The 18,038-nt window shown below is 49.7% G+C and overlaps 1 protein-coding gene across 1 annotated transcript; it reads left to right on the top strand.

Annotated features, from left to right (window-relative positions):
- Positions 1–10,199: 10,199 nt before the first annotated feature.
- Positions 10,200–17,271, top strand: LOC142814426 (neprilysin-2-like). The gene is made up of 2 exons (XM_075893186.1): positions 10,200–10,328; positions 16,924–17,271. Exons 1-2 carry the CDS (start codon positions 10,200–10,202, stop codon positions 17,269–17,271), a joined length of 477 nt encoding a protein of 158 aa, XP_075749301.1.
- The last annotated feature ends 767 nt before the right edge of the window (positions 17,272–18,038 follow it).

Here is an 18,038-nt window from a genome sequence, read left to right as displayed (position 1 = left end):
ACGTTCTTCTTTTATTTTCTACGTTGAGCTATTTGAGACAGGACGCAGCTCACACTATCAGGGTATACGTATTTCCGTTAACTTATTCGTTGGGACTTCGCGTTTTTGAACACGCGAGAAAGTTTCGCCTTTTTATGTGTACATGAAACGATAAGTGGCGTATGCGTCTATACTCGGCGACAACTTTTTGTGGCAGCACAGCCCAAGGCTACGAAACCCTAGCATGCCCTTTTTTACGACGCTTCTGCATGTAGTCCACGAACGCTAACTTTTCTATACTGCGTAGCTTAATGCGTAATATAAACAGAAAAGATGTAAATGTTATGGTCAGGATTGTTCGCATTACTGTTAGAAAGGATCCCTCGTGTAAGTTTTTCGTTCTTTGCCCGTTCGAGTTTTCTGCTTTTCTGGTGCCATTTCACTTTTTCTCTGGCCCGGTAAACAGCGAAGGCGTCACTCGGTTGCAGCAAGTTCACATGGAAGCTTGTGAGCGAGTTTGAGTGCGTGTTGGTGAGGTGATCTGTATTCATCGAACAGAGAAAAGCGAAGACAGTGCTGCATCGTGAAATATTCTGTTTTCCGCATATGCAATCACCGAGAATTTGTGTGCGATTGATATCAGCGAAAGTGGGACTCTAATCACTCTAGCCACCGAAAAAGTGACACCGGCGACCTGCCAGTCTTCAGCAACACCAGCGCTGCTTGGAAGAAAACGTGCGATTAGAAACTGTACGTAAAACTAACAGAAAGTTTTAGTGCTGGGTACCCAAGCGGCTTGCGTACCAAGGACGTTGGGGCGGCCATATTGCGCATGCGCGAAACCCCGAACAGATGCGTTGCAAGATGGCTGGGAAACTGGGGCCCTGCGTCCGCGCGGCCATAAACAAGGCTGCAACCATTGGCCTCCTAGCGGAGACAAGCTGCTATGGCGCACATGCTGGTGCGTCACGGAGGAAGGAACGGTAGGAGAGGGCATGCCCAGCTGGCGCAGGGCGTAAAAACTTTGGTGGAAATACGTCACAGTGGCCATATTCAGTGGGAACAATTGCGGCGTTTTGTTATTATTGATGTAGTGCGGTGCTACCCTCTTCTAGTACATTGTAGCGGTGCGGCATCGTTCAGGCGGTCCAGCGGCGGTGTGCGCGTTTTCGTGGGCCTCGCACCTAACCATGGCGTACTGCAGGTGTTCGACAGCATCCATTTTTTTTACTGCATTATTAGCTACGCGATTTTCCTCAGGTGGTGGTTGTAACCAGGTGTCTGAACTAAACCACGGAACGAGCGCGCGTATACGTACTCCGAATTCGCAGCGTCCGTCAGAACTGTCTCTACGCCACAGCCTGATCGAAAATTTTATAAAGCCTAAAAAGAAGCGCAAAAGGGCAAAAAAGTAATCTGAAAGAAGGTGTGCGAATTTCGGTGTCTGGTTCGTCGCGCGGCAATGTTCGAAATATCAACTTTATTTTCACAAACAACACATCAAATAAAAAAAGATTGACGTGCAGCTTGCCGTGTTTATCGTAAACACCGACAGTGCAAAAGTGCAACACCCATACGCAGAGATTCCGTCAACCGTATCGCGGCACGACAGCGTGTCGAAATCCGTTCCGTTGGTTTTGGATAGCACCGGCGCACGCGGCGCGCAGGCCACGTGCTTTTTGAGACAGAGAGGGAGTCGCACCTTCTGCTTCGCCTTCATATGTTAACAGAGAGGAGAATTGGTCCAGTCAATATGGCCGACTTCCGGCTTCATTGCGGCTTCACAACGAGTGACATCAGGGCCTCTCCTACCTTTCTTTTCTCCGTGTGGCGCATCATGTTGCCTGTGACGTCACCCACCTTCACGGCGAGCAAAGCCAAGACTGGCCAGTGCCACCACTTTGACTTTTAAGTTTAAGCACAAATAGTATAGTGGATAGCCACTGTACAAGTATCATGGCACAAAGGTGCCAAATCTCGAACAGCATGTATCGGCCGCCTTCTAAGGTCCACCTTCGCAGAAACTCACGGTATCCGCACTGCGGATACTCTAGCCGTCGAGTTAAAATAAGCCAACGTGCGAGCTCCAACAGCGATTACATTGTTCCGGCCAGATTACCAAAGCTAGAATGGCCTGAAACATAGAAAACAAAAGATCGCGTGCCGTGACACCCCTCCCGTCGGCGTCTACAGAGGAAGCCGTTCCTCGCGCTTTGTCTGGGTAGCAAAGGCGTTCATGTATATTACCTTGTTGACTGTGCAAAAACAGCGTTCTTGACCGAGTAAATATTGCGTTTTACCTACTTGGATTCATGAACGTCAGACGCCCGCGCATGACCGATCAGTGCCCAGATTTCGGTTCCCTGTCGTTGCCTTTGCGTAAATAGAAATATATATATATATATATATATATATATATATATATATATATATATATATATATATATATATATATATATATATATATATATATATATATATATATATATATATATATATATATATATATTGTAGCGAAGCCTCCGAACTATGAAATGGGTCGAACTCTTGAGTACCTTCTAGTGGGGCTACCCAACAAGGACGCCGCTCGCACTGGGAGCCCGTGCTTGGCCGTTACTGTCGCCATTGTGCTTGCTCGCTGTGGACCGGCTATTAAACGCCTTAACATTTTGGTGGAGGTGCTGGGTAGCCCCACTCGCCCAGCAAACGCTTCCTCCTGCGCCGACGCCATGTTCCGGTGTCCCCCGCATCCGCGACCCACCTTTCTTCACCGGCGCGGATGGCACCGACGTCGAGGACTGGCTCGTCATGTACGAACGCGTCAGCGTCCCCAATCATTGGGACAAGGCAGGTAAACTCGGCAACCTGGTTTTCTACCTCGCGGGTGTGGCTGGCATGTGGTATAACAACCACGCGTCTGATTTCGCAACCTGGTCTGATTTTAAGACCGCTATCACCAACGTTTTTGGCCGCCCTGCCGTTCGTAAGCTGCAAGCCGAGCAGCGCTTACGCGAACGCGCTCAGCAGGCCGGTGAATCATTCACCAGCTACATTGAAGACGTCTTGGACCTATGCAAGAAATGCAACGACAGCATGTCCGAATCAGACAAGATCCGGAACGTCATGAAGGGCATTGCCGATGATGCCTTCACGATGCTGCTGGCCAAAAACCCAGGCACAGTAGCTGAGGTCATCACGCTGTGCCAGAGCTACGAGGAGCTCCGCCGGCAGCGTTCGATGACCCGTCGCTCCAAACCACGAGATGCAGGGCTTGCAGGCTTGGAGGCGAGCTGTGACCAGGTGGCACTGCTGGCAGACCTCAAGTCCTTCATACGTGAGGAAATCGCACGGCAGTTCTCTCTCCTGCCCTTCGCCCACCCACCGGCTGCTCAACAATCGGCCACTACCATTTTCCCCCCCATCCGCTGAGCGATTGAGCAAGAAATAGCGGAGGTTATGCCTGCGTATCACCCACAACAGCTTCCGGCTCCTGTGTCCCCAAGTTACGCCCAAGTGGTCGCCAGGCCGCCTCCAGTCGTTCAAGCGCCCGCCCCACTGACTTACGCCGAAGCTGCCGCACGACCTCCATCCTTTGCAGCGGGTACGCCGGCTACGTATGTTGACGTGACCTCTCAGACTCAGCTCCAGCACCCCCTGCAGCCTTTCCAGCCACCGTCCCGTCCATCGGCTCTTGCGTCATGGACAAGACCTACCCCGGCGAACCGATGGCGCACATCCGACAACCGGCTCATTTGCTTTGCCTGCGGTTACGCCGGCCACGTAGCACGTTATTGCACTCGCGTACAGACGCCCCATATCTCGTCGCCTGTTGCTGGCCAGATTAGGCGTACCTATCACGAGGAAACGCCGTCTATGCCACCGCCAACTCGCCTAGCTTCATCTTCTCGTAGGTCACCGTCTCCACGACGTCGTTCCCCGTCCCCCATGCGGCCAAGTTCAGCTGCTCACGAGCGGGAAAACTAGTCGTCGCAGTCCCCGAGGCAAGGACTGCGATGCTATCGCATTGTGAAAGCCCTCAGAGCCGCCCATCTAATGTCATTGACGTGCTTGTGGACGGTGTTCACGCATCTGCTCTTATTGACACAGGAGCTGCAGTATCCGTTATGGACGAAAAATTTTGCCGCTTGCTTCATAAAGTGACGACGCCAATTTCTGGATTGTCCCTTCGTACCGCCGGTTTGCATCGTATCCATCCTACAGCAGGGTGCACAGCTCGCGTTGTCGTTCAGGACGTTCTGTATGTCGCCCAATTCATCATCATTCCCGCATGCTCTCATGACGTCATCCTGGGGTGGGATTTTCTCTCCCGCAACGACGCCGTCATCCATTGTGCCGCCGCCGAAATTGAACTCTCCCCCTTCTCGCATTTGACGCCGGAAGACAGTTCTTCGAAAGTGAGCAAGATTCTCGTGAAAGACGATACCATAGTGCCTCCAAGCTCCACGATGGGTGTATCTGTCTACTGCGCTGGACTCTCCGACACAATTGCACTCGTTTCGCCATCCGACCGTGCTTGCCGAAGGAAAGGGTTGCTAGTACCTTTCACGACCGTGCAAATCACCCAGGGCAACGCCTCTATTTTCGTGACCAACCCATCCCCGTACACTGTTACCTTGGTTCGAGGGGAATGTCTCGGCAGAGTGGAACCAGTGGATAACGCACAAGTCCTGGACGTACCTGATGACTCGCGTTGTCCCAATTTGCGTACCATCAGTGCTGTTTCCACTTCTGATTCGTCATCTCCTGATGTATTTGGCCCTTGCATTGATGACAACCTCACGTCGGTACAGCGTTCCCAGCTTCTGAACCTGTTGCGAGAATATCGTTCTTCTTTCGATGTCGGGCGAAGTTCTCTCGGTCGTGTGTCCGCTGTTACGCATCGTATCGACACTGGTGCCCATCCACCATTACGGCAACGTCCCTACCGCGTGTCGCCTGCTGAACGTCGGAAAATTAACGAGCAGGTTGATGATATGCTCAGACGCGACGTTATTCGGCCCTCGGACAGTCCATGGGCGTCTCCTGTTGTTCTTGTTGCGAAGAAAGATGGTTCTGCGCGGTTCTGTGTAGACTACAGACGGCTCAATAAGATCACTCGCAAGGATGTTTACCCACTGCCGCGCATCGATGACGCAATTGACAGCCTTCACGGAGCCGAATTTTTTTCTTCTCTCGATCTGCGCTCGGGGTACTGGCAAGTACCCATGGCTGATGACGCTCGACCGAAGACTGCGTTCATCACACCCGACGGCTTGTACGAATTCAACGTCATGCCGTTTGGTCTATGTAATGCACCTGCGACCTTTGAGCGCATGATGGACACCGTTCTGCGCAACTTGAAATGGCACACGTGCTTGTGTTACCTCGATGACGTTGTTGTGTTCGCTCCAGATTTCTCTACGCACCTCCAACGTCTGAAAGAAGTTTTTGCACGTGTCAGCAATGCCGGCTTGCAACTAAATCTGAAGAAGTGCCGCTTTGCAGCACGGCAACTCACCATCCTTGGGTACGTCGTGTCCAAGGATGGCATTCTTCCTGACCCAGCCAAGCTTCGGGCCGTGGCCGAATTCCACAAACCTGCGTCCGTCAAAGAACTGCGTAGTTTCGTGGGCCTGTGCTCGTACTTCCGACGCTTCATACGAAACTTTGCCACGATCATATCACCGCTGACGAAGCTCCTTGGAAGTAACGGGTCCCTCAATTCGTGGTCGTCTGAGTGCGACGACGCGTTCGCGAAGCTCCGCCATGTGTTGACATCTCCTCCCATTCTACGCCACTACGACCCTACGGCCCCGACGGAGGTGCACACAGACGCCAGCGGTGTAGGCCTCGGCGCTGTCCTGGCGCAGCGCAAACCCGGATTCCCTGAATATGTCGTAGCATATGCAAGCCGTACGCTCACGAGAGCTGAGACAAACTACACCGTCACGAAGAAAGAGTGCCTGGCGATCGTCTGGGCTCTTACAAAGTTTCGACCGTATTTGTATGGTCGCCCATTCGATGTCGTCACCGACCATCATGCACTATGCTGGCTTTCATCCTTGAAGGATCCCTCAGGCCGTCTCGCCCGTTGGGCTCTTCGTTTACAAGACTACGACATCCGCGTGCTGTACCGCAATGGACGCCAGCATGCTGATGCCGACGCCCTCTCGCGCTCCCCTCTGCCTGAAGGTGATGTGCTCTGCTCAGTATCCTCGGCTGCTGTTTCTGCCATTGACGTTGACATAATCGCTACCGAACAGCGAAAGGATAATTGGATCGGCCCGCTGATCGACTTGCTCTCTGATCCATCCGCAACGCCATCCACGCGTGCATTGCGTCGTCAAGCTCGCCATTTCGCCATTCGTGACGGCCTTCTACACCGACGCAATTACGACGCCGACGGCCGGCAGTGGTTACTCGTGATACCCCGCAGTCTGCGGTCAGAGATATGTGAATCCTTCCATTCTGATCCGCAATGCGCGCACTCTGGGGTATTCAAAACCTACCATCGCATTCGACAACGCTACTTCTGGCGCGGGATGTACCGCTATGTGCAGCAGTTCGTTCGCTCTTGCCTCACTTGCCAACGCCGTAAACCGTCAGCTCACATGTCGCACGCCAGTCTACAACCGTTACCTTGCCCTGACCGTCCCTTTGGGCGCGTAGGTATCGATTTGTATGGACCACTTCCTCTGACGTCGGCTGGTAACCGCTGGGCCATCGTTGCCGTTGACCATTTAACGCGATACGCCGAAACCGCCGCTCTCCCTGCGGCTGCTGCGCGCGATGTTGCGTCCTTCCTGCTGCATCGATTTATACTGCGCCACGGACCACCCCAAGAGCTTCTCAGCGATCGAGGCCGTGTCTTCTTGTCGAAAGTCGTCGAAGCCATTCTGACGGAGTGCCATTCTGTGCACCGCAAAACTACTGCTTACCACCCACAGACGAATGGCCTCACCGAACGCTTTAACCGCACCCTCGGCGACATGCTTTCTATGTACGTCGCTGCCAACCACACTAATTGGGATAATATACTGCCCTTCGTCACCTACGCCTACAACACCGCCCCTCAGAGCACGACTGGTTTTTCACCTTTCTACTTGCTGTACGGAAGGCACCCGTCGCACACCATGGACACGATACTCCCGTACACGCCGGATCCATCTGAGTGTACACCTATTTCCGAGACAGCCAGGCTTGCTGAAGAGTGTCGCGAGCTTGCCAAGACTTTTACGACGCAAGAGCAAGAGCGGCAGAAGAGTATCCGTGATGCCAGCGCCACTTCTGAGCCCACGTTCCTTCCTGGTGCGCTTGTATGGCTCTCGATCCCGACCTCTGCCGCTGGCCTCTCTTCCAAACTACGTCCCAAATACGAAGGCCCCTACCGTGTCATCGAGCGCACCTCACCCGTCAACTATCTGATCGAACCCGTTGAACAATCTTCGGACATGCGCCGCCGTGGGCGAGACATCGTCAACGTGGAGCGCCTGAAGGCTTATTATGACCCGCTCATAATAACAAGCTGTTAGGTCGCCCGGCGGTTCCCTCTTCGACCCCGGGGTAATTGTAGCGAAGCCTCCGAACTATGAAATGGGTCGAACTCTTGAGTACCTTCTAGTGGGGCTACCCAACAAGGACGCCGCTCGCACTGGGAGCCCGTGCTTGGCCGTTACTGTCGCCATTGTGCTTGCTCGCTGTGGACCGGCTATTAAACGCCTTAACAATATATATATATATATATATATATATATATAACACGGGCGTCTCCAGGAAGTTATCGCATCTCTAAAAGAGCAAAAACAATGGTGCCGACCAAATATGGCCAAGTGCGGCTTTGCGTTGTTCCAATCGCCCCAGTACTTGCTCGGCCGTACCTTTTTTTAAACAAATTTCAACGCTTCAAAGAAGCAGCAATATTCCTATTCAAGAACACGAAGAAGCTCCATGTTCTTTCTCTTAAAAAATGAACATTTTATTTATTTTCCCTCATATAGATGTAATACTTGTAGCATTATGGTTGTGCGAAAAGTACACATTCGATGTGCTTGCGGAACCAAAATCGCACGAAAACAGACGACTCGGCGTAGTAACAGATACGCAGAAGCTCCGCCCACGCAGCTTTGGTTGTGCTGCCACCGAAAGTTGCCGCCGAGTATAAACGTTTTTTTTTTTTCGTGGGCACTGCCTTCTTGTTAGCGGGCGGCCGTTTTCTGTTCTGGCAACCCATCTGACGTGCGAAATTCTCACTGTCTGCATAGAAGATAAGCGTGCGGCTGTGGTTTTGTCGTTCGTTCTTAGTTTTTACTCGGTGAATTTTGACAGAAGTGATGCATGTTCTTTGGAAAATGAGTCTATGAGACGTTCTGACGAGGTTCCAATCGTTGAGGGACAATTTATTTTTTATACAGTGCCGCGAAGCAGTCCACCACGTTCACAGCACCGACTTTGCATATATTCATAGCACCGACATCCTGCTCTAAAAATGCGCAGTACTTTTAGGTCTTTCTTTTCCAGAATGAGCAACAACACTTCGAGAGCATAGTAAATATTTTTGTTGAGCTTTAGTCATCCGCTCTTCTAAGATCGGTTTATTTACGCCACGCCATCGCATCGGCTACCGCTCTTGCATGAAGCCGTGCATTGGAGTGTAGCGGTTTGTCTTCATTTCGTGGCACTGACGTTTTTATGAACTGCGCACTAACAATTGTCTAACTTGTTTCTCAACTCTGAAGGAGTGAGTGTATCTTGCTCACTCGTTTCTTTTTACGAGTGTGCACTTGAATACAGCTCTTACATCAAACGACACTGACGTGCCTGCACATCCCCTTTTTATCTTTTATGGCGCAGTGCTTTCCAGTGCACGGATAAGCAATACTGCTGTCACGCAGCTAATCAATGTAGACGATTGGGCCAGTTGGTGATTCATAATTGAGTAATATCTTGCGATTGAGAACAAGGACGACAAGTAAACATGAACCTGTGCAGTCCAGTTTCGAGTGCGCACTTGTACACTGATGCCGTCCGTAGCTGCTATCTGGCGTTGGCTACAAGCTTTCGTTGATGCTTCAATTATAGAACAAAGGATCCAGCCTGTGGTACGACAATTCTTGAGAACATCACGGTGTCGGTCACTGCTCATTTTCTGCAAAAAGCGGTGATTGAAGCTATTAACTGGCCATGCACCCCAACAAGTGACTCAGGCTCTTCTTCCGCCTCGATTGAGCCCAATCGGAATCGATCTTTCTATTTGCCTTTTTTGTAGTTGATGATATATTTGCGCAATCTGCGGAAATGGGTGAATCACCGCTGACAAATGTAACGCAGATAGCTCTTTATCACGATGTTAAGTGCACTTGTATCGCTGCACAGCAGACTGTGACCAACGCTTCGTTGGCACAAGCTCTTGCTTCATTATTCGCCGCCGTGGTAATTTGACCTGCGATAGAGATGTTACGTGATGCTGTTTATCAGGGAAATATTGTCATCGTTGGAATATCTGTAGGCTCCGATCCTTCCGTTCATAGCCGAGGTTGGGCATCGGCGTCGAAGTCGTTGCGGTTCGTTCGCCTGAGAATAAGTGCTCTGAACATACGCGAGTACCTGCGGAAGTTACGAAGTCTTTCCTGTTTAAGTTTGCAAGCCATAGAAGCCGCTGCTCCTCGTCAACAGGAAAACGATGCAACTTGAGTCCACAGCCACAATTCTCCGGTGTGGTGATGCACATGGCATACTTCATTTGGGTGCAGTTGTTACTGCACCCAAAAACAGCGCAATAGTTCCGTGATGACCAATTCCTGACCATAATAGCAATGAAGAAAAACAAAATCTGCCGCTTGGCTTAATACACGGCAATTTGCTCGATAACACCACACATACCAGCATCAACACACACACACACTCCAAGCCATCACCCGCATGCCAAATAGGAGGAATGCGTTGGTTGCCAGACCAGACTTCCTCGCCCGATGCAGAGGTCTGTACATGAAGCGCTGATGGTCTACCCCCGTCTCTTTTCACACCGTTATGAGCCGCTCGCCAAATCGGACTACTTCGTGTAGTGCTACATGTTCAGAAGCTCAGCCTCCACAGCTTTCCCTTCAGTGACAAGAAAAGTTGTCACCGAATATAGTATCATTAAGATAAGTGAAGAAATACCACTGTGAAGACGCATACGCAAATGCCTTTCTGCGAAACGTACGCAGGTAATTGGTCACGAGATGATGCACGGATACGACGTGAATGGCATACTCCTGGACGCCCTCGGCAGCCGCATTCTCGACACGGACAGTCTGTCCGCACAGCAGTACCAGCTAAGGGTGCTCTGTTTGCGTCAGGCCTACAAGCAGGTAAGGCAGCAGCCATCGCTCACTCTTGTGGGGCACGTTAGAAAGAAGAAAGTTATTCCCAGCCACTCTACAACCTCGGTGCTTTTCCATCTATATTATCAAAATAAAATTTTCAGGCAGATATGGGCAGCGTGTAATGTTCTTAGTTGATGACGCTATAGCTTCTTTTCCCAATTATCGTGTCAGTCGTAACACTACTGTTCGATAAGTACACTGCCTTCCGCAACATCGCCTTTCGCAACATTGCCTTTCGCATTGTCTTTTCAACTATTTTTTTCTCGAATTTTCCAACAGCTCAGGCGCTACCGGAAAGTTATTGTGGGGCGTGTACCAACGTTGGACTAAATCTTTATTTCAGTGCTAAAGAAAGGATGAACGCGTGACAGGCAACAGGGCAATCGTTTTAGTAAATACCTGTTTATTGTCTTCGGTTATACTGCAATGTACAGAATGTTTTTATGATAGGCACTTCTCATCTTCGCAACTAATTTCTAGGCCAAGGTGGATATACTTTTTAGATTACTCATGAATGATTACTAAACAATGAAAATCACACCATATCCACGAAATGAATGAAGATTAGTGGGCGAAGCTCGAGAGAGGAGAGATCATCGGTAAGCCGTAACTCTCTCATGAAAATTTAGCCCATTACATCATTAGAAAGACGTAAAGAGTAAGCCTGCACACATATTATACTAATCAACTTTTATTTTGCTTTTATTTGTTTTTTTTTTCGTTTCTTCGTTCATTCGTTTTATTTCTTCGTTGTCACAGTGGCTAGATTGCGAGGTCCCTTTATTATTATGTTTTTATAATCTATGAAAAGAAGTGAGAGAGGTAATTGCACTGGTTGCAGTGGCAAGTTTGCAAACACCAAACACGTCCCTCGAATCGTAGTAGGTTGCATATGGACACGTTTGAGTACGTATTTGGAAAGCATGTGCTGCACGATTCAATCAATGGCAGTGAGTTCCATCCGTACGTTCGTCTGTCCGTCCGTCAATCCGCGCGTCTGTTAGTCGGTCCGTTTGTCAGTCACTCACACTAGCGCCACCTGCTGAGTGAGTCACACAACTCGGTGGTTACGAACCGGTCACAGAAGACATGCATGGACAGACCCAAAGCTTTGGGAGCTTCGCCCCTAAACTATTCAAATTAGCTTTGGCATTATCAGTTTGAAGGGCGTTTTTCATATTGCGAAGTTGTTCTACGTCACAAATTATGGCGAGCCTAGTTTTTAAATATCGGCGGTCTCACACGTGGTTTCGAAGAACAATCGTCGAATTGCCAGACCGCAATGCCGGACAAAGAGGAAATGAACGCACCGGGTGCGCCAAACGGGTGGACCCTGTGCTGTGTCAAGCGCGAGTTTTCCCTTAACGCAATTCGAATAATGGCGCGTCGCGCGAGAGACGTTGTGTCATGCTAGCAGAGCACGTCATTCTTCGCGCGTGGTGTGCAATGGTTTTCTCATTCTTTGCAATCTCAAATTCATTGTGCAAGTTGCAAGGCTCGGATATTATGGTGAAAGGCCGACGTCCGGTCACCTGGCAAGGTGCCGCCTACATGTGGCGTCTCCCGGATAAAAAAAAGCTTTATGAGCCCTGGAACGTGGAGAGCATCTGTACGATGCGCGAAATGTGAGAAAACGAAACGAAGCCAGATTATAGTCTCGTGCACCACGGCGGTCTCTCTGGGCTCACGTAAAGGGAAGTTCACGTGTGTCGCAGCACAATGACCGCCCTTTTGGTAGCTTTTGGCGCATCCGGTGCGTTCAGTTCTTGTTGCTCCGGCGTCGGAATGGCGTCTGGAAATTCGACAATGGATCTTCGAAAATACTCGAGAGATTTTCAATTTTTCAAAGCTAGGCTCGCCATAATTTGTGCCGTAGAACAACTTCACCATATCAACAGTGCAGTCACCCCAAAACTGATAATAAAAAAGTTTATTCAAAACTTCTGACTGATCTAATTAGTGGTGAAATCTTCCCGATTTGGCCTTTATTTTGGCTGCGAAGATAAGTGCATACCTATTATAGTTTCTAAAAAACCTGTATTGCTTAAAAAAGAACACCCCGTATGCATAGCAAGTGAACGGAGCTAAGAACGCACTTCTTCTGCCACATTTCATGCCGCCATATTTTTTAGAGTTAAAATCAAGATGTCTAGTATTGTTGGAGTGGTCTATATTTCCGGATCCTTTAACTACGGCGTCTCTCGTAATCATATGGTGGCTTTGGGACGCTTAGCTCCACGTATTACATTATTATTATCGCCCAACAAGGAGTACTTTTTATGTATTTGGTAAGGGTGTGCGAATAGTTAAGTTCAACACCAAATCAATCGTGAATAGAATAGTTATGATACTGTCACAAAACTAGCGCTCAAAAAAGGGCGCGCCGCCAAATTCTCGCGACCAAACGCCGGAGTGACGCCGCAAGGTCAACGATAAAAAAAGAAAAAAGAAAACAAGCATTTAAAGACTCCCTGGGCACGCGTCCCTCTCCCCTCGGAAGCGTAGGTTCGCCGACGAATTTCCTCACCACACATCGGCGGCCGAGCAAGCCCTCGAAATTTCTAGATGGAAAGGGGCGTGGTGATGCGGGGTTGAGTCATCCGTCGCGGATGGCCCTCGTATCGTCTCGACCTTTCCCCCAGCCTTCGCTGCGTATCGCGCTGACGAAATGACGAGAACCTTTTGGAATCTCGCGCGGAAGGTATTTAATGGAGCAGCCGAGGTGAGAGATCAGGAGAAAACGGAAGTTATCGCCAGAGCGCGTGGGGATTCCGCCGTGTAGTCGGCGAAGGTTTTGTCCGTAGAGACAAAGCAGGAGAAGATGATTTCCACCTGAGGGGTGACGACTCGAGCTACAGGCAAGAGTGTGTGTTTACCGCTATCGAGCGAAGACGCGTGGCAACAGCTGCGTGTGTGAAGCCGACGTGTTGCCGGCGAAGAAGTTTGAAGCTTGGAGAGTGGCTATTGTGATGGGTTAAAGGACGTTCGTCACTGTGTTTGTTGATAGCGGACGAGAAATCATGAACATGAACTTTTTATTTCATGGCATGGGTGGAACGGCTGACGACGCACGGATACGCTACCATGTGCAGCGCCGTTTAGTCGGACGTCGCGGCCAACCCAGCAGTCAGGGTCGCAACTCCGGAGGTCCTGGATGAGGCCACGGCTCATGACGACCACACCCGGTAGGCCTCGTCCACGAACCTGCTCCCGGCCACTGCACTCAGGCAGGAGCCGTTCAGCAGGCCGCGTCCTTGCACCTTGTACCGGCCGGCGGACTCGACCCCGAACGAACACGCTGGAGCTCGACCTGGCCGACACGTACGGGTCCCACGTCCGGCTCAGGAACGCTCCCAGGAACTCGTCCTCTCGAGCGGCGCACTGCTTCGTCTGCCTTCGTGGCCTCCACGCTCGAGCTCGCTTTTCCGCACGTTCCTTCTTGGCCAGGGCACCGCCAGGTACCCTCGGGTGCACCCTGCAGCTCATGAGCTCGTGGCCCACGTCCGAGTCTGGCCCGTCGCTCGACACCGCTCGGCGATCCTAGATTCAGCCAGTCTCTCCCCTGGCATCTGAATCCTCGGCCACCCTGAATCCTCACCCGGCTCCGTGCTCCTCTGTGCGCACTCCCGCGTCTCGCCCGGCAGAACATCTCGCTCGTCCCTTGCCGACGTGCGACGCTCTCGTGACACCGGCGCTTGATGGCATGGGTGCGGCCACGGAGCAGTCAACCCGCATCGGAGACGCGATGCTCCATGCGGGGCATGGCCAGCCCGTCCAGCGAAGAGCGTGCGCCGAGACGCGATGCTCGACGCATCCGTGACCATTAGCCAGGCCACGTTCATCGCTGTGTCGAACGGCTGACCGTGGAGACGCCTCGCCGAGATCAGCGATGCCCTCGGCAAGGAAGAGAACAGCAGGCCAGGCCGTGCCCCGAGATGCAGTACTCGTGCCGGCAATGCCGCCCCAGCTGGTAGTTGGACGGCAGCAGCGTGGACGGCCGCGTTTCCTGGCCGGAACCTGGATCACCTGCGTCCGACGCTTCGGCCAGCTGTCTCCCGTCTGCCGCTGCCCCGGCTCGTCCCCAGCCACACAGCCTACTGCCACGTAACGGTCGCACGTGGCCCAATCGTGGTACGCCACCTCTATGGGCCACCACAGGTCATCAGCTGATTCGCTGCCACTCACGCGCACATTACACGCGCCTTGCCCCGCACTTCCGTCGTTGTCGTTTTCTTCACTCATCACAGTGGCCAATTGAAGACGCGAGGTTTCCTGGAAGAGAAACTTCGGGGGCAGCGGAACGACAACAACGCTGGACTTTGAGTGAGTGATTCTCGGAAGAGTATCATCCAGACTTTTGTTCCAAGAACTTTGGACTGAATAGGCTTTCCATCTCTTTAGTCTTTAAGTGTCTTGGTTGTTCAATGCATGCGACTGCATTGTAGTGCGTATTGTTGTCACTGTCCGTTGTTTCGAGTGTGGCTGATTGTACTGTGTAGTACATCGTTTGATTGGTGACATATTGTATTCAACTATTCTGGAGTGTGCATACTTGTGTATTGTTCTTGATCTGCCATTATTGAGAATATGATTTTGTTTGGTTTATTTACTCTCGGCTTTGACTTGTTCTTTGGGCCACAGCCGGCGTCCGCTGGCGCGCCAAAAAGGACCACTTCTAAATTGTCCACGCTTTCGTGGTGCGGTTTGGGGGGCCGATACTTCGGTCCTTGGAATTAGCCCGGCGATCGCCTCCCGAATTAACGGGACCAGAGACAGATACCGATACAATTACAAATATGAATCAAGCACTAGTAGAATAATTTATGAATGGTAAGGCAACCGTTTCGTAACAGTTCTGTTTTATAACGTCTAGCTTCCAAAAAATACTCACAAAATTTCAACAAGGCGATACTTGAACAGACAAGAACAACTAAAACTATGTAAAATATTGTAAGGTTGTACGCACCATCGACTAAAGCATTCGAGATATTTCGTAACACTAGATTGATATAAAGCAGAGACTATATCATTCAAAATGAAGCTCCTTGTCCCGAGACTTTAAATAAAACTGACCCAGAACAATTAAGCAATGTTGAACCGAACACGATTATTTCACATAAGCATTTAATGTTAGAGATAAAAAACCACATCATGGCCTTAGTAGCAAAGGAAGGTAAATATCATTGTTGAATACATGATCTTCAAAAAAATTTGCATGAACGTGACACTTGCGTCTGGTGTTAGCCGTGCAAGCGTGTACAAGCTAACACTTCTGCAAGCTAATGCAGACATAACCCCACCGCCCCATGAGCAATTACACGGCGATGATGGCGTACAGAGGCGACACGTTTGCTTCGACGAAAAGGCAGTTCTAAGCAATAGCGCCTTCATCCAACGATAAGAAAAGTGTCGATAGTCACTTAAAATCTGACGCTGCATGTTATCTCGGTAACCTCGGCGTTAAAACTAGTAAAAAAGACCCCTCGCTGTTTGAGCGCTTTTGTAATACGGTGTTTCCCCGTCCATACAGGTTATTTAAAAAATATTAGAAAATCTTTGGTGTTTCAAATATGCAATGCTATACGATTCATTATTTGAAATTTGCTAACATTCGCACACGTCTAGTGCTTATATACGGTGCTTAGAAGAAGCTACCATTTGGTGTTACAAAGAAAGCCTGTTTTGTTGTTGTCGTGTTCGTCGTCGTCGTTGTTGTTGTTGTTGCTGTTGTTGTTGTTGCAAGAGAATGAAGACAAATCATGCATCAAAACTAGCTCCAATAAAACGCATTCACATGTGCATTCCTTTCGAGCACACAGACATATTGTTCCTTTGGATGCCTTTTATCGCGCCGATTTTGGGCGTCATATAGGAGCAGCATGGCGGCACCTACAGCGGCACCGGTAATACTAACGCTTGATGGTGTGTTCGTTTAAATGCTAATAAAAGTAGCACTGAAAATTGCGCGTCCACAATTTTTAAACGTGGTAATTGTGCTATCAAGCAGCTTGCTGAAGCTGTACATGGTCGGTGGCCTGTGGGCACCACATTTGAGAGATGTTTGTTTGCAAGGGCAGTGGACGAGGCGGGCCAAAAAGCACTCTCACTACAGGGTATGTTAAGTTTTTTTCAGTGATAGATACGTTTATAATTTTATGCTTGTCAAAAACGAAACATTTAAAGAGCCAACATGCCAAATCACGCTGCTATCCAAGTTTACACTATCAGTAAAGCCATATGTGGTTGCTAAGTTCAGCAGTTGCTATGTGTTTGTATTTTTCGCTGGGATTACTTTTATTTGGCCCAAGAACCAGGCATCCGACTGCTGCGTTGAAACCAAAATGACGATGCTCATACGCGACAACGATGATGATGTATAATCAAGGAATTGTGATGGTGATAATGTACAAATAAATAGAATGGGTATGATATTGTCCACAGTATGATCGAGAAAAGCGCTCCCAGGTGGCACCCCTGCCTCACCCAATCGTCTTTACACATCTGGTAACCCTGCAATCGGCTGAGAGCTGAGTAGTTTGCGGATAAGCTGAAGGCCCTTTTCACCGGACGCCTGTCCCAGGCGGAGTCGAAAAGAGCCATGGTCCTGGTTGACGACAAGGTCGACTCTGAGGGCTTCGCGGACTTCACGGGCCTCCAGCTGGCGTACTCGGCGTACAGGCGCCTTCAGCTTCGTGAGCGACTGGCCGTGGAGCCTGACATGGGGCTCACCGCTGAGCAGACTTTCTTCGTGGCGCACTGCCTGAAGTGGTGCGACCTGATCGCCAAGAGGCGACCCACGAGCCGCTACTGGCCCGGTCGCTCTCGCTGCATTGTGCCGCTGCGAAACATGCCTGAGTTTGCGGCCGCGTTCTCCTGCTCCAAAGGGGCGCCCATGAACCCCAAATCAAAATGCTCGTTCTGGGCGTAGCAGTAGGTGTATGCAACGTGGATACTCTGCAGCGCCATCGTGTGTTAGGACACAATGCGATATGTTTGTACCTATCGTATATTGAAATGTATGTGTTATTGAGACAGAATTTGACGACTTGTATCACGCAAATGTAGAATACTGCAAAGTAAAATCACTTCGTACAAATGCGCGCATGTCTAATAAAAATGTAGGCTTGGCCTTAAGTTTTAACTTCTCGTGTTAACACACAAGTGGTTCTTTCCTTTCGTCGTGGGTGATCGCAGGTCGAAGGTCGCAGGATCTGAACCTGCGACCTTCGGATCCTGCCCACGGCAAGTTATCTTTTCACCCACTTTTCTTCATATATACATTACAATTTGGTCTAATATCTTCCCCTATGCTTTCCTTGGTATTATTGTCTAATAGATCTCATATATATATATATATATATATATATATATATATATATTGTGTGTATGTGTGTGTATTAGCGGGTACATATAGAAATTAAATTTCTCAAAACAAGATGCACCACTGCCTGCCTACACAAAGGCACTTGACAATAGAACTATGCTTATAATGCAAAACATCGTCATAAATTTGCTGGCTTGCCATGGCGTTACGCCAATAGATTATTTGGAAAGGAGCGCAATGTAAGCTGTCGATACAAAATGAGAACTGGTTACAATGAATTTATGCAGATTAGCAGACAGGCTCTATATACAATTGGAACGTTTTAATATGCTTGTGTGTTTTTTAATATGTTCAATATTTAATAAACCTTT

Source organism: Rhipicephalus microplus, chromosome 4 (assembly GCF_043290135.1).
Source record: "Rhipicephalus microplus isolate Deutch F79 chromosome 4, USDA_Rmic, whole genome shotgun sequence".
NCBI lineage: Eukaryota > Metazoa > Arthropoda > Arachnida > Ixodida > Ixodidae > Rhipicephalus > Rhipicephalus microplus.
Note: the sequence above shows the minus strand (reverse complement) of the source record. Positions and strands in the feature narration are given on the sequence as shown.

Bases quoted from the DNA above. Each gene is read 5' to 3' on its own strand.
- LOC142814426 (XM_075893186.1), top strand. From the start codon at position 10,200: ATGATGCACGGATACGACGTGAATGGCATACTCCTGGACGCCCTCGGC. The intron at 10,329-16,923 runs GTAAGGCAGCAG...CGCCTGTCCCAG, and splicing joins TGCGTCAGGCCTACAAGCAG to GCGGAGTCGAAAAGAGCCAT.